This window comes from Grammomys surdaster, unplaced genomic scaffold, assembly GCF_004785775.1.
Source record: "Grammomys surdaster isolate TR1022 unplaced genomic scaffold, NIH_TR_1.0 128, whole genome shotgun sequence".
In the NCBI taxonomy this organism is placed as follows: domain Eukaryota; kingdom Metazoa; phylum Chordata; class Mammalia; order Rodentia; family Muridae; genus Grammomys; species Grammomys surdaster.
In genome coordinates this window covers 7399556-7426629 of record NW_021604586.1, presented here as the reverse complement: position 1 = coordinate 7426629, position 27074 = coordinate 7399556, and the positions used below count along the sequence as shown (strand labels likewise).

General features: G+C 48.6%; 1 protein-coding gene across 1 annotated transcript; it reads right to left on the bottom strand.

Moving 5' to 3' along the window:
- Positions 1-442: 442 nt before the first annotated feature.
- On the bottom strand, positions 443-26703 carry LOC114608766 (AFG3-like protein 1). Its single transcript, XM_028752798.1, has 17 exons — positions 26547-26703; positions 21688-21775; positions 20967-21041; positions 19046-19131; positions 17720-17869; positions 17354-17422; positions 15199-15323; positions 14119-14389; positions 11241-11378; positions 10877-11030; positions 10028-10135; positions 8623-8748; positions 4243-4353; positions 2744-2859; positions 1460-1660; positions 1187-1381; positions 443-1036 (listed from the first exon to the last, which is right to left on the bottom strand). The coding sequence occupies exons 1-17, from the start codon at positions 26682-26684 to the stop codon at positions 818-820; spliced, it is 2370 nt and encodes a 789-aa protein (XP_028608631.1). The 5' UTR covers positions 26685-26703; the 3' UTR covers positions 443-817.
- Between the last annotated feature and the right edge of the window lie 371 nt (positions 26704-27074).

The window sequence follows — 27074 nt, the reverse complement described above, 5'->3', positions numbered from 1 at the left end:
TACCGGCGTGCTGGCTTTCTTGCCTAAGGACTGAGACCTTACAGACCAGGCCTGCCTTTGTTAACTGGCTTACATTTTCTTTAATTCTTCACCAAACTTTATCTATGCTGAGTCAAGGCTCATCCCATGAGCAACTATGTCACAGGCAAGCTGTAAGAGGCAAACTTTGGGCCAGGCAGTGGTGGCACACGCCTGTAATCCCAGCACTTGGGAGGCAGAGGCAGGCGGATTTCTGAGTTCGAGGCCAGCCTAGTCTACAGAGTGAGTTCTAGAACTTTGGGCCAGGCAGTGGTGGAGCACGCCTGTAATCCCAGCACTTGGGAGGCAGAGGCAGGTGGATTTCTGAGTTCGAGGCCAGCCTGGTCTACAGAGTGAGTTCCAGGACACCCAGGACTACACAGAGAAACCCTGTCTCGAAAAACAAAAACAAAAACAAAAAGCAAACTTTGGAAACGGAATCATTTGTGTCTATGGAAAACCGATGCAGCTCCTCATGGCCTTACACCTGGGAATCCCTCCAGAAAGACATCACTCAGGGCTTCACAGAAATCAGAGTCCAACTTCCTCTCCTGTCTGAGCTGAGCACCTGAGGTCCAGGGCCTACGGTCTCAGGCCGCACCTTTGCTCCCTTGGCTATCTCCTTGGCTGGATGCTGGAGTCTAGCTTCTTCTCTGTGGATTTTGAATGGTCTTATCTGAAACGTCTGTTTGCAGTTGTCACCTGTTTTAATTAGTTTTTGAGTTACTCTGACAGCTGCCAAGGCTGAGCTGGTCACACGTCACAACAGTGGTCAGAAGTCGCCACCGGAGGCCACCGGCTATGCAGGACTCTCCTGCAAGCACCGCTCAGTGCCTCCTTCCTCCCGCCCCTGATTCCAGTCTTTCAGCCCCTCAGGAAGGGACGTGTCCTCCTCCAGGCTGCCAGTCCCCTCTACAAATTCCTCATATGTGGACTTTTCTGCAAAAGGCCGAGGGCCCAAGAGCTCAATCATGTCGGCTTTCTCCAGCACTTCCTTCTCCAGGAGTCGCCTGCCAACCTGGAAAGGATGGGCCCCCATCAGGCTGTGCCCAGACCAGGGATGGACTTAGCAGTCCTGATCCAGTACAGAACCTAAGCTAAGTACACCTGTGGAGCCCATCGGGGACCACACCCCAGGCTGGCACACCCCGGCCCGGGCCCCATTCACCTTCTCCACCTGCTCCCGGCACTGTGTGAGCAGCTCCAGGGTCCGGTTATAGGCAGACCTGACAAGGCACCGGACCTCTTCATCAATTATCTGGGCAGTAGCCTCACTGTACGGCTTCTCCACCATGGTTTCTCCTTGTCTGGGGAAGTCAAAGGATACCTGGCCCAGCTTCTCACTCATTCCAAACTGTGCAATCTGAAGGACAGGGAGATCCCAGGGTAAGTCACGTCCAAGGGAACAGACAGGGCCACACAGGAGGACACTACTCCTTACCTGGGCATAGGCACTCTGAGTGACCTTCCTCAGGTCGTCCTGAGCCCCTGTAGTGATCTGACCAAAGAACAGCTGCTCAGCCACCCTACCCCCCAGCATCATACACATGCGGTCAAAGAGCTGCTCCCGTGTGTAGAGGTACTGCTCACGGGGAAGGTACTGGGCGTAGCCAAGCCCCTTGCCCCGAGGTATGATGGACACCTGAAAAATAAGAACGTGGAGCTGGAGAAACCAGTCACTGGGCAAGAACATGTATTGCTCTTAGAAAAAAAAAACCAAGTTGAGTTCCCAGAATTCAACTGTATCTCCAGCCCCAAATCAGAGGCCTCCTTCCAGACTCTGTGAGGTCTGCCCTCAGGTGAGCAAACCTATACCCAGACACACCCACACACTACAATAAAGAGCAGGAGAGACAGCTCAGCGGGCTGGGCTGTGACAAAGGGACCTGGGTTCAGTTCCCACCACCCACACAGTGGCTGACAAGCACCTGTAACTCTGTATCCTGAGTTCTAGGGTATCTGACCCTCTTGTGCTGAGAGTAAGCATGAAGGCAAAACATCCATACGCATACACATAAATCTTAAAAAAAAAAAAAAAACTAAAATTAATCTTAAAAAAAATATTCAAAGCCTAGACTTCATCAGCCTCAAACACTGCTCCACTGGGCCCTGAAGGGGCCATGGTCCCCTTTTGACTGAGGACAGCAGGCTAAGGCCCTGAGCTTGAGCCCGCTGTAGACAGCGGAGTTGCCTGAGCACTCTCACCCGAGCAGACTGAGTCTGGCTGGGTGACAGGCCCTCCAGGATTTGAATGCACAATTACCTGCACAAGAGTTGGATCCAAAGCTAACACTTAAGCTTAAGCCCCACCAGAGCCAATACCTCCTGCTTTGCCTCCCGGCCCCAAAAAGGAAGCGGACAAATTACAGACCCACATATTCCGTGAAAACTAAGGGAGACTGAGGGATAGTTCAGATGCTAAAGGCTCTGACCACCAAGCCGTGGGACCAGTTTAATGCCCAGGACCCATACAGTAGGAGAAAACTGGCTCCCACCTCTGGCCATCTTATGTGTGTACACACAGGCAGGCAGGCAGATGTGCGCGCGAACACACACACACACACACACACACACACACACAGAGAAAGGGAAGTAGATGAGCTATAGAACCGTATCTGTGAGTGCGCTGTACCCATGTGGGCCGATACCTAGAAAGCTGGAGACAGTACTTGGGCCAAGAGGCTGTCAAGGCCATCAGCTGATAAACACAGCCTGAGCAACTGACCTTCAGCAGAGGGTCTGCGTGCTCCAAGAACCAGCCCACCACTGCATGCCCAGCCTCGTGATAGGCTACAGTTGTCTTTTCACTGGGTTGTAGGACCTGGGTCTTCTTCTCAAGGCCTACAAACCACATTCCAAGGAGTGAGAAACAAGGGAAGAATGGCCGCCCCCAAACCCCCTCAGGCACCCGACAGTCTGGACTGCCTGCCGGATCCCAGACCCAAGGCCTAGTCAGGAACCGCTCCCCTCGGCCTCAGTCTTATCCTCAGCACCAGCTCCATTCTACTCTCTACTCTGGAGTGAAAGCCATCTCCCAGAACTGGAGGGCACTCCAGTCAGTCACCGTATCCAAACCTGACTCATTCTGCTTTAGAAAGCCGTGTTGGGGGCTGGAAAGATGGCTTAGCAGGTTAGGAGCACTGGCTACTCTTCAGGAAGTCTAGGGTTTGATTCCCAGCACTCACGTGGCACCTCATTAAACATGTGTAACTCCAGTTCCAGAGGGATCCCACCCCCTCTATGGGCGGGATCTATGGGTACTGCACACATGTTGTACACAGGCATACATGTAGGCAAAAACATATCCACACACATAGAAAAATAAAAATAAATCTAAAACCAAAATGTTTAAAGCAAGCCACTCTCAGCCAATCAACTTACAAGCCCAAATCCCAGGATCCCTTCTGTTATGTGTCAAGAAGCATCACCCCAGTGACACAAAGAGGATGTTCTCAATGTCCACTCAGCACACTTACAACAGGTGCCGGACAAAGCGCAGATGCCATGATGTGTCAGCTGTGCAGAGCACCGCTGCAAGGACCGATTAATTCACTCCCCCAGCCGCTGGAGCAGCCCTCAAGACTGCATGCCCTCCAAACTATCACTCTTCAAAACCAAAACAAAACCTCAGAGATGAAGCTCAAAGCTGACTGCCAACCTGGCCAAACTTCAGCTTCTGACTCAGGGACAGATCTATACGACCATCTGCCTGACCCTCTATCCAGGAACCACACCAGACCAGCCACAGCAGCACTGGCAGCTCTGTCTGAGAGCCCTAAGAGATAAGCCTTAGTCTACCAATCTCTGGTTCCCGCCCGCCAGCACAGCTAACTGAGCTGTTCCAGGCTACTGTCTGAACTACCCAGGCGGCCAGTGTGCTGGCTGGAGACAGACGAGCAGATGAAGAAAAACACTAATCCTAACTCCTTTCACTGCTGTCCCAAGAGAGCTCAAGCACTAGGTATCCTGGGATGGCCCCTGTTTAGCACAGGCTTTTCCTTCATCCAAGTTCTCTCTCCCTCCCTCCAAGCAGACGGTCCCTGCCTTCTACATCCAATCCCAGCTCTGGCTTCCCAGGGCCTGCACACACTTCAGGGGGACTGAGAGCGGTGGGAGAACCCTTGTTCTGACGTCAGGTTCAGAAAACCGAATCGTTTTCTATGTGCTGAAATGAGGCTGGGCTATCCAAAATCGCCTGTCCCTTCCCAGGGGACGTGGGCTCACCTCCAATGACCCTCTCAATGGCTTGCTCAAAGTGCCGCTCCCGGACAGAAGGGCTGAGGTGGCGGGCAGCAATCAGTGCTGCTTCGTTGCACACGTTGGAAATATCAGCGCCTGAGTCAGGAGAAGCAAGTCAAGTCAGTGTTTCTGGCTGCTGGCGTTCCACCGATATCAACTTTAGTAAAAGAAAATCTCAAGTAGAACCCAGGTTACGGCGCGGCAGAAGACGTAGACAGCAGAGAGAAATTGCTTCACCGGTCACTAGTCATGTTGCCAAAGGTTCCTGGTTAGTTGTACCATTTTACTGAGAAATAACTCATGTACCATAAAGGCACGTGCTACGTTAATTTTTCCCAAACTTACCAATGTGATGGACGGTATTATCAACACAAAAGAGTCTACAGTCGCCTGGGAGACATCCAGGACAGCTCCAGAGAAGCAGCCCACAGATGCTCCAGTCTACTCTCACAGACACAGATGCTTCCACTGGACCCGCTCCTCCTACCTACAGATAGTGCCACAGACCCTGCACAGCAGTGAAACAGCCAGCTCTCCTAAGACTGGGCCAGCATCCCCATTTTCTTAGGTTTCCAGGGACACAACACCCCAGGTCATCAGAAGATCATGAGGACTCGATTCCTGTGCCACCATCACCTCTTTCTAGTGTTTCCTTTTTTTAATGACACCGAAACGGAGGAATGTCAGCATTCCTTCTAGGCTTCGCCCCAGTTACCTGGCAACAGTGAGGTAGGTATGTCAGGCTTACTATAAACAGGGCTGTCACCCCGTCCTTGCTCTCTTACTCTCTGCCCCTTCTCTCCCTGAACTGTTTCTCCCTCTCCCCATCCCCTCCCGCTCTCTCCATGTGCTCATGGCCTTTCCTCTCCTCTCTCTGTCTCTACTCCCTTCTCAATCCCCCTTCCCCATGCCCTAAATAAGCTCTGTTCTACACTACACCCATCGTGTGGCTGGTCCCTCAGGGGAGGGGTGCCTCAGCACGGGCCCGCAGAGGTGCCCCTCCCACCTCACTGTATCTGGCTCTGTAAAACATTCCCTTGCTTCTTTTTTTAATAAAACACAACAACGGTGCCCCTGTAGCAAAGAGTGAGTCCTTAGACTTTCCCAAGATTGATCTGGCCATTGGGAGGCCCTTGCAGCTAGCTCCGCCTTTCATTTCACAAGTCAGTACCAGTGCTTCCGTGTCTGGCTTTCAGAAGAACACATACTGCTCTTTACGGACTGTGCCCTTACTGCAGATCTATAATTGGTTTTATATAATTTAAAAAACAGATTACAGGAAAAAGTTATAAACCAAAAAATAAAAACAAATAAAACATAAAAACCGTACCTACACAGGCACCTTTGTAACTGGGCTTCTCCTTAAGACCTCAGGTTACCACATCTCAAGCTCCTGCTTCCGCCTGGAGAGCTGCCGCATTTCTCGCAGGGCAGATCTACAGGAGGCTTCTTCTGCCTCTCACAGTCTGTAAATTCAGTCTAGGAGTCACGGTTTTCTCACACTTCTTCTAGGTTCTCGTTTCTAAACAAAAGCTCGGAGTTCATCATCAAGAACCCTGTGTCACTCTGAAGCTTGGGTCTCTCGTTCCTTCCGGGTTTCATCCCTGCCTCATGTGTCTAACAGTGGGCCTGAGTTTATTCCTACATTTGAGTTCAAGAATTTCTTGGACATATGTACCCATTCACGTCTTTTATCCAGTTTGGGAAGTTTTGTGTTGTCACATCTTTAAATATTCCTCTGTGTTTATTTCCTGTCCTTCCACAAGTCTAACGGGTGGTGCTGGGCTGCCACAGGCCCAGGCTCTTCCTATTCTTCATTTTCTTCTTTCTGTTCCACAGACTTGAACATTCGGGTTGACCTATCCCTGTCTTCTGCCTGCCCACACCTCCTGCTGTCTTTCCAGAAAATCCCACATCCTACTTAGAGTAATTTTCATCTCCAGATTTGTTTACTTATTTGGTTATTTCTTTGGTTTTTTTGAAACAGAGTTTCTCTATGGAGCCCTGGCTATTCTGGAACTCCCTCTGTACACCAGACCAGTCTCTAACTCACAGAGCTCCTCCTCCTCTGCCTCCCGAGTGCTGGGATCACAGGCACGCCACCACCGCTGGCTAGCCCCAGGTTTATACTTGGTCCTGTCTATATAGTCTACTCTCTATTTACGGACGGTTTTCCTGATCTTCTTTAGTTCTTTGTCCATGTTTTCTTTCAGATCTTTGAGAATATTTAGATACTTAATTTTAAGAACTTTCAAAGTTACATTTATTTATGTACTGTGTATGTGTGGGTGCAGTGTGGGGTCACAGCCCTCTGTGATCAAAGGACAAGCTACAGAAGCTGGTTCTCTCTCTCTCCACTCTGTGGGTTACAGGATCCGTGAGCCCTCTCACCTGACAATTTCAAAAATTGCAAGTTGGGCAGTGGTAGCACATGGGAGACAGAAGCAGGTGGATCTCTATGAGTTCAAGGCTATCCTGGTCTACAGAGTGAGTTCTAGGATAGGCAGGGCTACACAAAGAAACCCTGTCTCAAAACAAACGCCTTATGCTTAATATTGTATTTCCTTGGGGAAAGTGTTAAGGTTTCTGTTAATCATCCTCCAAAATGTTTAGTGCCTGCTTTTATTCCTCTTGATACACTGCAGTGCAAAAAGTATGTCAAAAGAGAGAAATTTTATGAAAGAGGAGAATTTTAAGCTATCTCTTTTCTGGGGAAACAGCCAAGATTAAAATAGCTCCTATTCAAGGGTCAATCCAAAATCATAGGGACAGAGACGCAGCCGTCGCCAGTAAGAACCGATGGAGGCCACAGTGGTGGCAATTCTCTGACTGTAGCTCATGCTCTCACAAACAAGGACGACACAGCTCGCCCTCAGCATCTCGGTACTCAGAGATGCTGTGCTTCCCGCTTCATGCACAGTGAGTCTCAGGGAGGAGAGGTACTGGTTTTTGTTTTGAAGATTTATTTTATTACTCATGTATGAGTGTGCAGATACGTTTGGTGGCCAGAAGAGTGTATCAAATCCCTGGAGCAGGAGTTACAGGCAGCCGTGAGCCACCCACCATGGGTGTTAGCAACGACACTCTAGTCCTTTGAGTTATGGGGAAGTACTAAGTCCTCACTGCGGTGGAACGGTGTTGAATTTCCTTGCTTAGTTACACAATTTCAAGATCCTTAGAAGCTCAGCAAGGAAACCTGAAGTCTGGGTAACTTACTCTTGTTTCTTAGCTGGGCATGCAAGTGGACACCTAAGCTCTACAAGGGGCAAGATATGGGCCAGGAAGAACAGAATACCAAGAAGGCCTTCACTTTAGCCTGGCAAGAACTCATTAATACGCCACATGCAAACGTACAGTGTGTGGGCGTGCCTGGATGCTGCTCCTAATGACCCAGATGGCTCAAGGAGAGAGCTGTGGGTCAGGAGACCTCAATCCACCTGCCACAGGAACCATGAGGCAACGGGACTTCAGAGGGCTCCTCTGGAGAGGCAGCAGGACAGAAAACCCCCTGGATAGTTTCCCACCCATTTCGGGGGTTCAAACCACTCTGGTAGGGAAACGAGAATCCCAGTAGCAGAGACTAAGTTTTGAGAGGAAAAGACAAGGCAGAGGAGTACCCCAGATGGGGGTCAAGCCAAGACCACAGTGTGATGTAACTCATCTCTTCAGCGAATCTCCCTTGGATGCAATTCTTCATCTCTGCAGCAAAGACTTAAATCTAAATCATGTAGGACCCCGAAGGGCTGCCATGACCTGGCTGAGACTTTCCGTGTGCTGCTGTCTACTAAGTAACATTCTGCGGTTTTTCTTTTTTCTTTTTTTTTGTTTTGTTTTTTCGAGACAGGGTTTCTCCGTGTAGCCCTGGCTGTCCTGGAACTCACTATGTAGACCAGGCTGACCTCAAACTCAGAAATCCGCCTGCCTCTGCCTCCCAAGTGCTGGGATTAAAGGCGTGCACCACCACCACCTGGCTTCTGCGATTTTTCTAAGATCAAAACATCCTGCTGTAGGCATGGTGCCCCAGGCAGGGAATTTACATTTGACAGCCCACTGCCCCCCAGTTGAGTTCCTGTTTGTGTTTTTCCTTCCCTGGCTTGGTGTATATATTGAACCTGCTCAGTAAAAGCTTCGGCATTCTCTCATAACGAATGACCCCAGTCTGTGTCCTCCCCATGGCGGCACTGGCGCTGTCAAATAGAAATCCACAAACTCAACTGGGTACCAATAGGCCTTAGGCTAAGAAGAAATGAAGCCTTTGAAATGTCTCAGGAGGTTCAAAGTTCTACAGAGCACGGTGAGCATTTACCAGGACCAAATGCACAGCATGATAATGGCCCCGCTAAAAGAGCCTCAAGTACCACTCACCAGTGAAGCCCGGAGTGAGAGCTGCCAGCTTCCTCGACAGAGCGTCCTTGCTGAGGCTTTCATCCAGCTTGAGTGGACGCAGGTGGACCTTGAAAATAGAGGACCTGCCTTTGATATCAGGGGGACCTAATAAGGAAAGCAAGACATACAACATGATATTCTCAGAGCTTCTGGAATGGGCTTCCCCACAACTACTTCACAAAAGGACAACTACTTCAGGGACAGCAGCGGAGCTCCCTGCCTCCACCACTTGACTGCAGCCAGGTTGAAAATGGCCAAATGCCCAGAGTGTACTTGTACTGGACAAGCTGCCATCAAAACACCTTCCTGAACTACGTATGTAGCTCACTGGTAGAGTTAGCATGGACTGGGGTCATCACCAGTAAAACACGTACACACGACACACACTCTCACACACACTCTCTCACCCACACAGAGGAACTCTCACGCAACACACACTCACTCAAACAGACACTCACTCAAACAGACACTCACTCAGACACTCACTCACTCAAACACTCACTCACTCAGACACTCACTCACTCAAACACTCACTCACTCAGACACTCACTCACTCAAACATACACTCACTCAAACAGACACTCACTCAGACATACACTCACTCAAACAGACACTCACTCACTCAGACACTCACTCACTCACTCAAACACTCACTCAAACAGACACTCACTCAAACAGACACTCACTCACTCACTCAAACATACACTCACTCAAACAGACACTCACTCAGACAGACACTCACTCAAACACACTCAGACACTCACTCAAACAGACACTCACTCAGACAGACACTCACTCAATCATAGACTCTCAAAGTCACTTTCACACGCTCACACACACAATCCTCACTCAGATCCACACACTCAGTTACACACACTCACACTCTCACGTAACACATTCATACACTCATACACACTCATACGCACACACTCTAACAGTCACACACTCTTGCACACACTCTAACAAACTCAAACACAAACCTTCCCACCTTCTAATATTAAATCTATTGCCCAAGGCCACGTGCCCCAACAGAAACTGTCCTGAACACAGGTAATGTCCACTCAAGATCAATGTGTTCCACCTGGGAAATGTTAAGGGCGGGTTAATATCCTTGACCTTCAGGGAGAAGGGATAAATCCTTGATAACTAAAGTATCAGGGTTTTATGAATATGAATGAAAATAAAATCTGGACGGCAGAAACGCCCCCCACCATTCTTACCTGTGTCACTGCAAGGACATCTGGAGAGGCCAAACCACACATCATTCCCAAAAAGTCACACAGGACCCAGCATCATCACCCCAAAGGCTTAGGAAATGAGGTTCCCACAACTTTAACCTCGGGGACTGAGGGCCACAACCAAGACACAGATGCCATGCACTCACCGAGGTAGATCTGGCGGTCGAATCGGCCAGGCCGTGTCAGGGCTGGGTCAAGGATATCAGGGCGATTGGTGCCGGCTAACACTACCACATTAGTGGTAGAGTTGAACCCTAAACAGAATGGAGGCTGGTTCGTGATGATGCCCAGGCAACGCCAGAGCCTGCGTGACCATTCCAAGCCCTCACAGCTTGTTCCTGGAGACAATTCTAGAAGCTGCATCTGTGCTACATCTGCTCTCTACGACCCATTCCTCCCCTTTGACTACTCTTGCTGCGCGGCCTTGTGTTGGATCTGAGTACAGCTGGTTCTGCGCCTCTCTGGCAAATACCAAACCTAGGGAGGGCGTATAGACCTCAACAGACCCTAAAGTCAAAATGAAGATAAATCTACCAAAGACCCAGTGGAAGCTTTTCCAAACTCAGAAGCTGGGACAATGCCCAGAGTGACACAGAGGGACGGCCTGGCTGGAACTGCTCTGGGATGGCTGAGTCCACTCTAGCCGATGTGCACAAAAAGGACACGCATGCTTAGGTGCACCGGCCACCTCTCCAGGGAAGCAGATGTCCCCATCCAAGCTAACCTCCTGCCTCCTGGCGGTGGGGAACACATCTCCCACTGTGCAGTGAGGAGCTCTCTGTGGATCAGACTCTGACTGCTCACTCATGCTTGTCTGAGAGAACTCCTCCTGAGAATCAGTCGGGGTCACCCAGACACGGTGGCGCACGCCTGTCCTCCTGGCACTCGGGAGACGGAGGCAGGAAGGGGCAGAGCTCTAAGTCAGCCTACATCAGACAGGAATACATAAGCGCGCATGGATTTCCATGGAGACCGAGCCCAGCAGCCCCACTCACCATCCATCTCCACAAGCATCTGGTTTAACGTGTTCTCCTGCTCACTCTGGCCCCCCAGGTGGCCACGGCCTCGCTTCCTGCCGATGGCGTCAATCTCATCGATAAACAAAATACAAGGAGCGTGCTTGCGGGCCATCGCAAACATGTCACGGACCTGGAAAAGGAACCCAGACCCTATTTTGTTATTCACACTCTCATCACACGCACGGCCCTCCTTACACACAGCAGCACCTCTCTCTGGTGGAGGCACTCAGGGTTGTCCCAACCAAAGCCACACAAAGCCACACAAAGCTACACAAAGCTCCGGGGGATGACAGCTCCTGGGCCAGAAGTGTGCTGGCGCCCTCCATAGCGGACTACCTACCCGTGCCGGCCCAACACCAACAAACATTTCCAGGAACTCCGACCCATTCACGGTGATGAAGGGCACGTTGGCCTCCCCGGCAGTTGCTTTTGCAAGAAGTGTTTTGCCGGTACCAGGTGGGCCAGTGAGCATCGCTCCCTGAAATAAAGAAAGAGACAGCTAGTTCTCCAGATGGACAGACAGCACACTGGGAACAAGCCCAGTTTCTATTTAAATCTAAAACGGAATTTATTTCCTAACATACACAGGCAACTTCTAGGACTAACAAGAATCTTTCAAACAAACCTCTAGCAGAGTCTAGGACTTTTAGATGAAGGCTCTTTTCTGTGATTGGTAAGAGTCTCAACAGAGGTAAGGTGGTAAGGAAGCAAAGATCTGAGTTTGATTTCTATAACCAATAAAAAAAGCCAGGCACAGAGATCATCAGCTTCCCATGGGGAGCAGGGGGACCCCCATGGGCTCTCTGGTCAATAAGCCAGCCTCGGCTACTCACAAGCTACAGGCAAAAGAGACTCTGTCTCAAAACAGATGGTGGAGGGCTCCTAAGAAATGCCACCCAATGTTGTCCTCTGGCCTACCCCTCTCCATGTGCACATACACAAACCTGCATGTGTACATGTGAATACATACATACACATACACAATCAATGCATTCACCATGTAGGACTAGGTCTAGGAGTAGCTGCTGGTTCACAGCACCAGAATCTTCCTAATGATTACTGCCTACCTGCACTCTGGAACAGCAGCGCCCACCTCCATGGCCACCCAGGAGGGAGGCACAGCTGCCTGCTGAGACCTAGCCAGTGAACCCTGTCCAAGCCCTTCTGGCTGGAAGAGTGGACACAACTCATTTTGAGTGGCTCCCTCAGTTATCCAGGTCAGGCACCCAAGGACCCGAGCGTGAGTCCCCAGAACCAGTGTCAAGGCAGGTGTAAGAGCAGCACTCATACATAACACAGGAGGCAGAGACAGGAGACTCTGCAGAAACCACAGCCTGGCATGCACAGCAGCAAGAACCAAGAGGTCTAGTCTCAAACACAGTGGAGAATGAGGTTGTCCACGACCTTCACATGGGGCAGTGGCACACCTCGCCAGCTAGTTTTCTGTCAACGTTACTAAAACAGTCATCAAGAGACAGGGAGCCAGAGTTGAGAAAATGCTTCCATCAGATTGGCCGGTAGACAAAATTGTGTAGTGTTTTCTGACTGATGATTGATGTGGGAGGGTCTAGCCCACTGCGAGTCGTGCTACCTCTGGGCAAACAGTCTGGGTTGTAGGAAGACGCAGGCCAGTGAACGGCATTCCTCCACAGCATGCTCCAGGTACCTGCCCTCCTTGAACTCTGAAATGCTTCATCGACTCTTATTGAAAATCCAAGATGAAATAAACTCTTTCCTCCTTGTGATGGTCTCAATAAAAATAAACTCAGTAGGCCCACGGGAAATGGCACTACTAGGAGATGTGTGGCCTTGTTGGGGGAAGTATGTCACTGTGGGTGGGCTTTGAGTTTCAGAGGCTCAAGCCAGGCCCAGGGTCTCTCTGTCTCTTCACTCTCACTCTCCCTCTCTCTCTTTTCCTGCTGCCTACCAAACTAGAAGAATTCTCAGCCACTTCTCCAGCACCATGTCTGCCTGCATGCCACCATGCTTCCCACCAGACAATTATGGACTAAACTTCTGAACTGTAAGCCAGCCCCAATCAAATGCTTAAAGAGTTGATGTGGTCAAGGTTTCTAATCACAGCAATAAAACCCTAAGATACTCCTCAGCCAGGCGGTGGTGGTGCACGCCTTTAATCCCAGCACTCAGGTGGCAGAGGCAGACTGATCTCTCCGAGTTTGAGGCCAACCTGGTAAACGGAGTTCCAGAACAGTCAGGGCTACATAGAGAAAGCCTGTCTCAGAAGGAAAGGAGGGAGGAAGGAAGGCAGGGAGGGAGGGAGGGAGGGAGGGAGGGAGGGAGGGAGGGAGGGAGAGAGGGAGGGAGAGAGGGAGAAAGGGAGGAAGGAAGGCAGGCACGCAGGCAGAGCAAGCAAGCAAAAGAGCCCAGACTGTCAGGTTTGGTGGCAAAGTTCCTTCCCCACAGAGCCACCACGGCCAACTTTATGTATCTGTTTCCTGATGTGCATGTGTGGGCACAGACATGCCAGTGAGCACACATGGAGGTCAGAGGACAACTCTGAAGATGGTCCTCTCTTTCCGTCTCTCACGTGGACCCAGGGCTCAGACTTGCTTCATCAGGCTTGGTGCTGGGTGTCATCACCCACAGAGCCATCACACTGCCCTTGAAAAAAGATCTAAGGTGGTTTGTTTCTCTTGGGCCTGCTGCCATATGTCTTTAATCCCAGCACTGCGGAGACAGAGGCAGCCTGGGCTACACAATGACACTCTTGCTAGCCTGGGCTACAATAGTGAGACTCTGGCCGAACGGGGCTACACAGTGAGACCTGGTCCAAACAGCAAACCTTGTGTCTAGAGTTCAGAGTGCTGGATTACCATTAGGACACTGGAGATGAGAGTGGAACATGAAAAACAAACAAACAACAGATGTGGGGGGTTTTGTTTTGTTTTCTGAGACAGTATCTATATAGCACAGGCTATAGCACAGGCTAGCCATGAACTCACTATGTGGACTAGGCTAGCCCTGAACTCTCACTGGTCCTCCTGCTTCTACCTCCCAAGTGCTAGAACCACAGGTAGGGCCGATTTACCAAGCACACGAATCTGATGTCCTCTACCGCAGGCTCTGTCTCTGTCCTCTATTGTGAGTAACAGAGACTAAAGGGACAGAGCCTCTGTTAAATACTGTCTCTTCTACATCACAGCAATCTGTCCTTCATCTTGCAGCCTAGAGGGGCCGCTGTTTCCTGGCATCGATACCTTTGGAATTTTGGCTCCTAAGTCCTGATACTGTTTTGGGTTCTTCAGGAAATTCACAAACTCCATAATTTCCAGCTTGGCTTCTTCACAGCCTGCCACATCTGCAAACCGCACATCGATGTTGTTCTTTAAGATCTTGGCTGTTGACTCACCAACACTGAAGAGGCCTCCTCCTCGCCCACCGCGACCAGCACCCATTGGACCCCTCCTCATAGCATAGAGAAGGATGCCAACCAGGACCAGAGTGGGCAAGAGACTTCTAAGAAAAGAGCTGCAAAATCCAAGAAAACCATTTGCTACGTTCACTTAAGAGAAAGGTCAGAAGTTCTGCTGTCATCCCGAAAGAGAAAACCACTCTAAAGCTTTCACTGCATGAAAGAGACAGTTTCTTAAATGTCCAGAAGTATGACTGCAGAACTGGCCTGTTGAGTCCTGACAGCACTGCACCTGCCCTGACCCACCCGACAGAAGGCTTGGTAGGCCAGAAGCCTTCCTCTGACCAAGCAGGTCTGACAGCCTATGCTCTCCTCAGGAGACTCTGACTCAGTAAAACTATCAATACCTAATATGTTTGGTTTTCCTGTATAATACTTTTTAAAGGCTGCCTGGCATTCTCTTTGCAATGAACAGACATAAGCCGGTGCCGTGGTGTAGACTTGGAAGCCTGAGGCAGAATCATTTAAACCAAGAAGTTGAGATTTGGACAGCAAACAAGTGAGACTATATCTCAAAACCGAAACATTTTAAAAATGAATGTAGACCAAAACGCAGGGCAGCGGCGGTGCACGCCTGCACTTGGAAGGCAGATGCTAAGGTTGAGGCCAACCTGATCCACAGAGCTACAGAGCAAGTTCTAGGACAACCCAGGCTACAGAGACACCCTGTCTTGCGAAAAAAAGCAAAAACAAAAACAAAACCCAGTTCTTTTAGTATTGATACTGTATATATCAGCAGATGACTCTAATATGTTTAAAAAACAAAAAACCCTCACTCCAAAGTACATTAAACACTGAATGTTTCGTTTTCAGAATCAGATGTCTACACTCATGTCTCCCCAGACCTCCACATCCCTGAACTCACCCGTCGCTCTCAGTAGTGTAGACCACGGCGGCCTGGTTGGTGGGCTCGATGCCCAGCTCCCACTGAGCAGATTCCAGGTTCCGCTCGAAGGTGTCAACACTACCAATGTTAAACCACACGAACCTCTGCAGAGACCGAGAGGAGGTTAAGTCTATTCCACGTTGTCCCAGAGAGAGTGTTCTGACACACTCATCCACACTCGGTTTTCTCTCCCAGAAACGCCACCTTCCCCAGTTCTGACACTAGAAGTCGACAAATCCCTTCCTGAAAGCAGCTTCAACCGTAAGTGTGACCACAGCAGTTCACCCAGCTCTGGGCACACAAACCTCCAAGGTTTTAAGTTCTGGACAAAACAAAATGCTGCAGCAATACCCAAGTCTCCCTCTTGTCTTTTTATTCTTTCTTTACAAATTTTGGCAAATAGTTCTTATATATTACTTGACAAAAATTAATACAGTAGTCATACAGCTTCCTTTATTAACCATTATCAATGTAAGACAGTAAGAATAATTATCGGGGGCTGTTATGGTGTTAATTTTATTTCTGCATGTCACTATGAATTCTGGAAATGCTGTCTTGCTCTGGAGGACTTTGCAAATTATATTGACAATACATAAAAAAGGAACGTGCCAGCATTCCCACTTCTTCCTGGAATGTGGCTGTAGTGTTCTTCACTAGAATGATTAGATATCTATGTCCAGGCTCTCTGCAGTTATTCAGGTTGGTGTTTCATTTTAAAGAATGTATTTGTAAAATGTAACAAGATCAGTAGCTAACTTTTTTTAAGGTCTAGTAGAAGTAATATCATGTGTTAGACTTAAAATTATAGTGAAATCTGTTTTATACTATTGTGACTAACAAAGATTATGCATTTATGTAGAAACAGTTCAGAGTGCCCTAAATAAGAGATACTAGTTAAGACAGGTTTCACTCCTAATTTCAGAACTGTGATGCTGCTCGTGTGTGTTGTTCTTGGTTTTTCAGAAATTCTCTATGATATTGAGTACCATTTTTGTTTCATTCAGAGACAAGTTAACAGCTGTTTTGTTGGTTCACTATTCTAGCAACTCAGATTTTTGTCATTAAATATTTTAACTCTCAAAAAGAAAAAAATTATCGGGGGCTGGTGAGATGGCTCAGTGGTTAAGAGCACTGAGTGCTCTTCCAGAGGTCCTGAGTTCAATTCCCAGAAACCACATGGTGGCTCACAACCATCTGTAATGGGATCTGATGCCCTCTTCTGGTGGGTCTGAAGTCAGCTACAGTGTGCTCATATAAAGAATTATCGTTATTTGTGTATGGGTACTTTGCATGTAAAAAGTCTGTGCACAACGTACATGTCGGGCACCTGTGGAGCCCAGAAGAGAGCGTCAGATGCCCTGGGACTGCAGTGATGGACGCCCATGAGCCCCCTGCCATGGGAGCTTGAAATCAAGCCTGGAAGGCACTCTGGAGCCTCTGGAGGCCCAGCCAAGGCTCCTCTAACCACTGAGCCATTTCTCCAGCTCAAAGCATCATACACAACACGGACTGCTGGCCAACTGGCAACGTAATTTACTGAATGGACAGATATAGTTTACACTTTTTTAAAAACAATGTGTCCAGGGGCTGGGACTCAACAACTGAGAGTACTGTTCTTGCAAAGGACCAAGATGTAGTTCCCAGCGCCCAAGGCAGGAGGCTCACAGCCATCTGTTACTCCAGCTCCAGGGACTCTAGAGCCTCGGCCTCAGTAAGCACTGCCCTCACACGCACATACCCACACAGACACGAACAAAATTAAAAATGATAAAAGTCGATTTTTAAAAAAGGTATCCTGGCCGGGTGGTGGTGGCACAGGCCTTTAATCCCAGCACTTGGGAGGCAGAGGCAGGTGGATTTCTGAGTTCGAGGCCAGCCTAGTCTACAGAGTGAGTTCCAGGACAGCCAGGGCTACACAGAGAGACCCTGTCTCAAAAAACCAAAAAAAAAGGTGGCCTGGTGTGGTGGAGTGCACCTTCAATGCCAGCATCAGGAGGCAGAGGCAAGTGGACCTCTGTGAGTTTGAGGTCGCTGGGTCTCCATGGTTCCAGGATCCCAGGGCTACAGAGTTCACAAAAAAACAAACAAACAAACAAATGTATCTGGGACACTTGGCCTCAAATTCACCGCTCACCTCAGATGTCGTCCCAGGAACAGGAATAACACGCACAAACTGCTTGTTCACAACCTCCAGCCGATCCACCTTGGAAAGAGAGAAAAGCAGTTGTAGCAGCCGAGGCAGCAGCAGGGAACCCAAGGCAGCCAACGCAACACATGACGCTAAGACTGCGTCTACCCAACCAGAAAGTAGGCCTGACAGTGCTCGCCTGAGCCGTTCCTCTGAGCATTCCCACGTCTGGGCCACGCCCCAGGTGGCCTCTGAGGACAGTCATCACACAGCAGGCTGACCCTCTGCCCCTCCTTGAGCTCATGGCACCCTGAGGGGACTGTAGACCTCCAGCACAGCTCTCTTCCCCAGAAGACACTCTAATCTCCTCACCAGACCTCTGGCCAGGTAATACTGCACAAAGTGTTTCCAGGTGATCTCCTTCCCAGTATCTCGAAAGTAGAAATATAAAAATCCTGCAGCCACACCGGACCCCAGAACAGCCAGACTCCGGAAGTCCTTGTCGTCCCAAGGAAATTCCCCCTAAGGAAGAAAAAAATAACACATTTTGTAATTAAATAACAGGTGGTTTCTTTTTTCTTTCTTTCTTTTCTTTTGTATTTAAACATATGTGCATGTGTGTCTGGGAAAAGGGTGTCCACGGAGGCCAGAAGAGGGAGTTTGGATCCGTGGGATTAGAGCTACAGGTATTATAAGCTGCCCGGTGTAGGTGCTGGGATCCTCACATGAGCTCTCACCCACTGACCATGTGCACATGCATGTACACTGAACACTGAATCCAGAGCTCTGCATAAACTGAGGGTATTGCTACACACACACATACACACACACACACACACACACCCTGCCTTAGGAATGGTTACTATATGACAATGACAGTTTCCCTTTTCAGTATGCAGCTCTGGTTGGCCTGGAACTCACTATGTAGCCCGGTCTAGCCTCAAATGCAGACCTCTGCCTCTCTCTCAAGTATCAGGAGTAAAGGCGTGTGCCACCGTGCCTCTCGGAAGCTTAGCTCTTATCTGGAACTCTGTTAATTCAGACAGAAGTCTTAACACATTTCATAAACTTCTGAGAATCTTTGAAGTATCTATGTCCCTCACAAAAACACACTGGAAATCAACACCTATGGTGAAAGTGTCAAGGGTGGGACCTCTGGGAAGTGATGGAGTCATAAGGAGTCCATCTTCACGTAAGGATTTGTGTGCTAACATGACAGGTCTGAAGGATGGACTGTGTTCCTCTTGCCATAGAACAACACAGTATTGACCCTCTATGGATAAAGTAATATGCAAGACATCACGAATGGAGCCTTGAAAACAGAGATCAAAGCCTCTACAAATCCTGGACAGCAGCACTCCGACCGTGCACTTTCCTACCTCTCTAATTGTGAATAAGTGTACAGCATTTACAAACTGTGCCATCTGAGCAGGGCATGGCGGTGCACACCTGTAGTTATAGAACTAGAGGCAGAGGTTCGTCACGAGCCTGAATTACATAGTGAGCTCCAGGCCAGCCAAGGTTAAGGAAGGAGACCATGTTTTTAAAAAACCAGAACAAACAAATCAGGTTTCACAGCAATTTTGTCCAACAGCAGGAATGAAACAAGGCAAAGACATACGAAGGCTCAGCTCTGCAACGACCACACGCTCTGAGGGAGGGACGCACATCTGCTCTGGTCCTCAGAGACACACAAACCTTTTGCATCCGTTTCCACCAGGTAAAGTCATCTCCCTTCCGTCCTCTGTTGCCTCCGTCTCTTCCAGGGCCAGCAGTCTTTGGTTCTACGATTCAGAGATTAAAAAAAAAAAGGGAGAAGAATTTTATATTACGACACAAACAGATGTGTGTATAACTGGCTGGGCGGTGGTAGCGCACGCCTTTAATCCCAGCACTTGGGAGGCAGAGGCAGGCAGATTTCTGAGTTTGAGGCCAGCCTGGTCTACAGAGTGAGTTCAGCCAGGGCTACACAGAGAAACCCTGTCTCGAAAAACCAAAAAAAAAACCAAAACCATCCAAATCACTAAACTGAGATGCAAGTTAAAAGTAATTCACGGGGGCTGGAGAGACGCTCAGTGGTTAAAAGCACCAGATACCCTCAGACAGGACCCAGGCTTGATTCCCAGGACACACATGGTGGCTCACAACTGTATACCATTCCATTCCCAGAGTATCTGACGCCCTCTCCTGGCTTCCTCCAGCATAGGCACACTAGTGGTGCACAGAACACATGCATAAAAACCACCTGACTGGATGAATAAAATAGAAATTTAATTTAATTAAAAAAACAAACAAATTTAAAGCTGGGTGGTGGTGGTGGTGCACACCTTTAATTCTTTCAAGAGCTTGGAAGACAGAGACAGGAGGATCTCTGAGTTTGAGACCTAGTCCCAAAAATTCTGTCCCAAACAAAAATAATATTAAAAAAAAAATAGATGATCCATCAAGGCTTAGATCCAAACAAGCTGAGAAAACAGCAGAAGGGAAAGACAAAGACAAGACAGAGGCTGACTCAGGAACAGGAGGTGGCACTCACTTCACACAACCATGTCCCCTTCTCATGGAAATAAACCCCAACATCAGTCAACACTTTGAAACTACTCACACATGCCGGGCACGGAGAAGCACAACTTTAATCCCAGCACTCAGGAGGCAGAGGCAGGCGGGTCTCTATGAGCTCGAGATGGGCCTGGTCTATATAGTGAATTCCAAGCTATCGAGCTACATACTAAGACCATGTTCTCAAAAACCAAAAAGCAAACAAACAAATGAAAAACCTCAAAGAAGGGGCTGGAGAGAGGGCTCAGCCATTAAGAGAACTGGTTGCTCTTCCAGAAGACAAAAAGAGGTTCAGTTCCCAGCACCTCACAACTGTCTGTAGCTCTAGTTCCAGGGGACCTGGTGCTTGTTTCTAGCCTCTCTGGGCACCAGGCATGCACATGGTGCACAAACACACATGCAGGAAAAACACTCATACACATAAAATAAAAATAAACTGTAGGCATAATGTTTTTGTACACTGTGTGAAGTTTACCCTTGTGTTACTTAAATGTTGATTTCTCTGCCCTCGTATCTTGTTTTAATCTGGACAGGGCACTGTAATGCTTATACCAAGAATCTCTCGTCTCAAATTTGTGTAAACAATGCTTATCATTTATTCTCTGCCTTATCAATAAATGCTGATCATCCAATGGCTGGGCAGAATAGAGAACAGGGCGGGACATCTGCTAACCAGAGGAGGGAGAGAGGGAGATTCAGATCCTCCAGGAGATTGGAGGGTTTCGAGCCATGAGGAAGGGGGTCTAGGAAAGATCAGGGAAACACACCTAAGCCCAAGGTGCCAGATCACTAGTAATATCCAAGTACCATGGGACGGGGCAGGGAGGAGCCAGCTTAGCACAGGAGGTAAGGCAGAACATTTACCTGCTCAGCTGTTGAGGTGCAGTTTTAAATAAATCTTGATTTCTCTGTGTTTTTTGAGGACTAGTGCAAGGTAAGAAATACAGCCTCGAGATTAATTCACTGCTGATATCTATACTAAAGAGAATTCATTTAAAATAAACTAAAAATAGTCAACTGTAAAACGTGACAGTCTGACTTATCAAATGGGACTTTTTACCTTTTTTTGGAGATACCGAATTTCCTGGGCTTGCATTTTTTCTGTTCTTCTTATTCTTAAAAAACTTCTCAAACCCTGAGAAACAAAATGGAGAAGTTCCACCATTTTTAAAAGAAAAACACACACACACACACAAACCAAAAACCACACACAGGAAAGCAACAATCCTGTCCTCAAATGAGGCTAAGAAAGCTGGAGAGAAGCTATCCTTCTTCCTTCCGTTCTTAACTGATCCTACAACACGCAGCCCCAGGTCAGACACAGACTCACGGGCTAGCAAATATGTTCTTCTACTCTGCAGATCTAGGTCTCCAGATGCTCCTATGCGTATGGTCCCTTCGCTCAGAACACTAAGCCCAGGCCCATGGCTTGCTCCAAGTCAAGCACTGTGTTCCAGGAAACTAGTCTATATAACTGCTGTTTTACTTTCCAAACATGAGACTAGATCAACTCTGCAGAAACACAGTTATTCCCACACCTCCCAAAAGAGTCATCCAGTAGTATCCCTCTGAAGGTTTCCCTTTTGCCAAGGTCAATGTTAGATCAAAGTAAGAAAGGCAAGTAGGCGCTATAGTGGCTCAACATGCCAACCAGAAGGGAGAATGGGGACATTCTAGCTGTCCCGCTCCCTTGTCACCTGCTCAGTCAGTTGGGAAACACCGAGTGAGTCACACTAGTCCTCTCAGGTTTATGTCGCTAGTGAAGGTAGGTAGTTCAGTACCTCTGGGAGGTTTTGAATACAGCCTCGGGGAGAATGAAGTCAGTCTTCCCTGCAGAGCCGGCTGCTGCAAGCATCTCCCCAGACGACCCTGAAACAGGAGGCATGATTAGGTGTTTCTGTGACCAACCTCTCAAGGGTGGTCTGGGCAGGACGTAAGGGACGGAACTCAAACTGAGGTATGAGCCTGTCGCTTTATTTACCTACTTAAATATCCAAACAGAATAAAGATGAACTAAACTCACTGTAAAAACTGATAAAGAATTTTTTTTTATGGCTATCATATCCAGCCAGGCAGTGGTGGGAACACCTTTAGTCCCAGCACTTGGAAGGCAGAGGCAGGTGGCTCTTCTGAGTTCAAGGCCAGCCTGGTCTACACACTAAGTTCCAGGACAGCCAGGGCTACACAGAGTACACAGAGACCTAGTCTTTATTAAAAAACAACAACAAAAAAAAAAAAACACACAAATTACAAAGCAGGGCTGGTGACTCACCTGTAATCTCAGGATTAGGGAAGCTGAGGCAGGAGGACCACAGGGAATTTAAGCGCAGCCTGGGCTACAGAGTGAGACCTTTAAATCAGGTGAAATGTCACAGCACGTAAATACACTTGCTCCCCAGCCCAACATCCTGAGTTCTAGGCCCCGGGAAGGACAAAGGGACTCCCAGGAGCTGTCACGCATGCTATGGCATGTGCACGAAGATACAAATAAAACAAACAATTAACTAATACTGTGAGACTAAAATCTGGTAAAAATCCAAATAAAATACTGGAAGACAAATGCTATGGCCAAGTACATCTGTCTATACCTCCAGTCTTAGCATCTGAGGTTGAGGCAGAATTGCTGTGAGTTCAAGGTCATAATGAGTAACAAGACCATTTCTTAAAATTAAAGAAAAAAAAAGGGGGCATCCCTTAAGATGGCCACATTTATGCCTTAAGTGTATGTCTTCCCTAGCGTCTCGTTCTTAATTCTCATGTCTTATGACACGGATCTGGCTGGGCATGGTGGTGACAACCTTTGATCCCAGCACTCCAGAGGCAGAGGCAAGTGGTCACAGAAGACCTCTGTGAGTTCAAGGCCAGACTGATTTACATAGTGAGTTCCAGGACAGCCAAGACTACCTAGTTAGACCGTCTCAAGAAGAAAAAAAAGGAAACAAAACAAAACACTCAAGTTGGAACTGGGAAAGGTCATGGAGCTTCAGGGTGAAGGTGGCGGAGAGCCTGCCAGTACTGAGAGGTGCGAAAGCCGGCCAAGCCTCGGAGAGCCTGCTAGTACTGAGAGGTGTGAGAGCCGGCCAAGCCGATCGAGATGAGCAACCAGTCCGAGAGCATGACTACAGTTCAGATTTTTTTTTAAGATTTATTTATTTTTATTTATATGAGTACACTTTAGCTGTCTTCAGACACAACAGAAGAGACCATCAGATCCCATTACAGATGGCTGTGAGCCACCATGCAGTTGCTGGGACTTGAACTCAGGAAGAGCAGCCAGTGCTCTTAACTGCTGAGCCATCTCTCCAGCCCAAATTCAGATATGCTAATAGTGACAAATAAAAAGTCCTATTTATGATAAAAAAAAATTGCCCTGAGTCTCAGAAGAGACTAGACTTTTTAAACACGGAAAGACTAAGGGAAGTTCTGAAGTCGAAGCAAGTGCACCATGTTATGACATAGCCAGGAACCTAAGGAGGCCAGGGGACAGAATGTGGTAGTTTGACTAAAAATGGCCCCCATGGATTCACAGGTTTGAATGCTTGCTCCCCGGCTGGTAGAACTGTTTCGGAAGGACTGGGAGGTGTGTGGTCTTGTCAAAGGGGCAGGCTTTGAGGTTTGAAATGTCTCCTGTCATTCCTAGTCCTTTCTCTGCCTCCTGCTTGAGACATGAGCTCTCAGCTGCTCTTCCAGCTACCTGCTGCCATGCCTTCTCCACCCTCATGAACCCTCTGAAAAGCATCAGGTTTCTTGTATGAATTGCTCTGGTCACGGTGCTTTAGCACAGCATAGGAAAGAATCTAGGACAACAGTCCTTTTCTGATTACTTAGCATCAAGTCATCAGATATGTGTAAGTCAGTAATCTGTCATGTGCAAAGCCAAGATATGAATGTGGCTCATGGAGGCTCGGTCTAGTCAGACCACACAGCAGATCCCTCTCAGTGTCCCGCCAACATGAACAGCTGATACAAGCAGGCCTTATAAAGCCCCGTATCTCCTGACTTTGCCTCTTCACTCAGCCCTTCTTCATTTCTGTAACACAGAACCTACCAGCGGGACCCACCCGAAGGCAATGCAGCTATTCTACATGCCTGGCCACACTGCTTGCACCTCTATTCCTGCAGGGTCCAGACTATCCTAGCTAAACAACTTACAGAGCATTTCTCTCTCCCCCATTCCCTTGTTTTGCCCTCTTTTCCTTCATACCTCATATAACCCACACACACGCCATTACTTACTCTTTGTTTCAGACAGACTATGGAATAAAAATGATCACATGGAGACTGGGTGTGAGGCACATGCCTTTAATCCCATAATCTACTGGTAGGAGGTAGGTGAATCTGTGAGTTCAAGACCAGCCTGGTCACAGATTAAGACTCTGTCTCAAAATAAAATAAAATCACCTGACAACACAGGCTTCTCTTGAAGTCTGAGTGTTGAAATCTACCTTATAACTAGAAAGCAGATGGCTACTGCCTTCCAGATTTTAAGGGCACCTCTCAGCCCACAGATCATAAAGCCTTCAAAGAGACAACAACCACGAGAGCGGTCCTTGCCGGGTTTGTTCACATCATATCCCCTCACCAATAAAGTATCAATAATAAATTTTTCTGATAGAGAAATATGAGTGAGTCAGCCTCACAGTTCTGCCACACAGGGATGTCCCTAGTGAGAGAGAGTCCCAGGAAGCTCAAAGCTACAAGATCCACAATGCCACTACCAAAGTTTTAAATGCTCAAATGACTGCTCAGAGAGGAGCCTCTCTCCACTGGAGCCCACACTAGGGTAGGGTTTTCAGTGACACAGCTACCTCTGGATCGCCCAAGCTCCTTTAAGCAGCCTCAATAAACTCAGTGATTCACCAAACTATACTTGGGTGGGAATGTTTGTAAAACAGCAGCTTTCTCTGGGAGCGCAACAGTCAATCCTACAGGAATGCTTCAAAAGACACCATGCAAACAACTCAAAATAGTTTCAGAAAATCATGGATACCGACCAGAGACCCTTTCCTCTCAAAAATATACCAACCAACAACAACAACAACAAACCCACAGTGAAGACAGACTCTGATAAGTGCCTAGCTGCCTAAGGAGAGTAGCCTAGCAACCTGGATGAAGCACAGGCTATCCAAGCTGCCTAGAAGACTCCCGGACAGCTGAGCTGCCGGAAGAGGCTCAGGTAGACTGAGCCACTAAGAAAGGTCACTCTCCAACCTGCTGAAGGTGCAGTGTGCTCCATATTTCCAGCTCTCCTGAGCTGTCTGCCTTCCACGCTTGGGTGGGCTCTCTCTGGTGATGCAACTGTCAGAGTCATTTCTCCTCCTGTAAGTATCTCCACTAAAATCCACTGGTTCACCAGATGGACGCTGGTGCTATCCATACTGTGGTCTGCTGTCCGTTTCCAATCTGAGGTGGGTAGACGTTTGTCCCCTCAGAGCATCGTCACACAACATCTTTCTTTGATCTGTCTAGGGTGACAGATGTCTCTCTCCATGAGAAGCCACCCAGCCAAGCCAAAGACCATTCAATGTACTTCTTTCGCAAAGACACAGGCCCACGGCAGCTCTGCAACTCAGAACGCTATAACGACCCGCAACACTCACTATATGACTGATCTTCAACAGGTCACCCATCAGAACAGGATGTGAGACATGACCTGAAATGACTGTGCAACACACAGCACTAGAAACAAACCTGTGAGCATTTTCCCGACCCTCTATGAAGCTACCTCCCCCAAACCCAAAGATCCCCTCCTGCAGAGAAGAGCCTGGTAAACCTGATAATCAGAGTTTAAAAAATCCACAGGCCCCATCCCCAAAGTTCTACTGGCAGGAAACTGGTCGGGGGAGGGGAGCCTCGTCAGTGGTATTGACTGTGGGTTTGCAGGAAACCCCAGGAATGCAGGTTTTTCTTGCGTTGTTACCTGTGTGGCCTTTTCTCAATGAAACTTCTTTTGAGTCACTCTTGTAAGTCACCCTTCCCCAGTGCGGCCATAATTAATTCCAATAAGCTCATTGGTTCACAAAGCTAGAGGAATGGAATCGTTTTTGACCTACCATGAGTGCCCTATCTGGGGTAAATGGCCATTCGCTCGTGGACAGTTACACCACACTACTGTCATATTAAGAGGGAACAAGAATATCAAAGATGAGTTGAGGAAGAACAGCTGTATAGCCCCTGTGATAACACACACTTATTTGAAGATGGAGACTCAGCATAGGTATTCCCAATATAGCTAGCTACTTTCACCATGGGTGAGCCTCCTTACTATTGGCAGATGCACACCCTGTGACGATAGGTGTTAAAATATCTAGTAAGGCCAAACTATTTAAAAAATGCAGCATCCGTGGAGGGAATTCCACGGTGGCCATCTTTTTCTGCTTAGTATGGAGACCTACGCCTCTTTAATGATTAAAGGCTACCTTTTAAACGGGGACCTGCCAAGAGCTAAATGGATAAAGGCTACTATCGCACCCGCTCAAGTGTTCCGATCAGTGGTAGGGTAGACACTAGTGGAGTCTAAGGCAGAAACCCGGAAGCAGCAGCGCGCGACCCGGCCGCAGGCAGATGACGTCACTGCGACGTGCAGCGCAGCCCCCGCCACGCCGCCCGGAACCTGCGGACACAGCGCTTCCCTGCTCACCTGCAGAGCAATGCTACAGGTCCTCACGGCGCTCCAGACCGTCCCGCCACTTCCTGCGCATCCGCCACATCGCCACAGCTTGGAGAAAGGCCAGGCCAGGGCCCGACTGCCCGCCGCCTCCACCAGCCGGAGTAACATCCCCCGGCCCTGACGTCGCGCCGCCCGGGCGCGCGCACACGCAGCAGGCGGGTCATAGAGCGCCACGCCCCTGGGCGCGCGCGTGCGCAGCAGGCCGCAGCGGTGGCTCGAACCTCCCGTTAGGTGTCCGGTTCGCCCCTCGCCAGACTGCTTAAGATCCTGAACGCGACTGTCGCTTCGCGCTGCCCGACAGCTGATGACAAATGACCCGCAGCCAACTAAGCACCAAGGGCCTTTAGACGTATTTTAAATTTTGCATTGTCAACGACACCAATGGTTTGGGCGGGTCCTCGGGGTGAAGCGGCTCACGTAACTGAATTTAGAGCCTCCTTCTCCCTGGTTGAGGGTCCCGGTACCACCGGTTGGAGGTGTTCCCCGGTATTTTACATC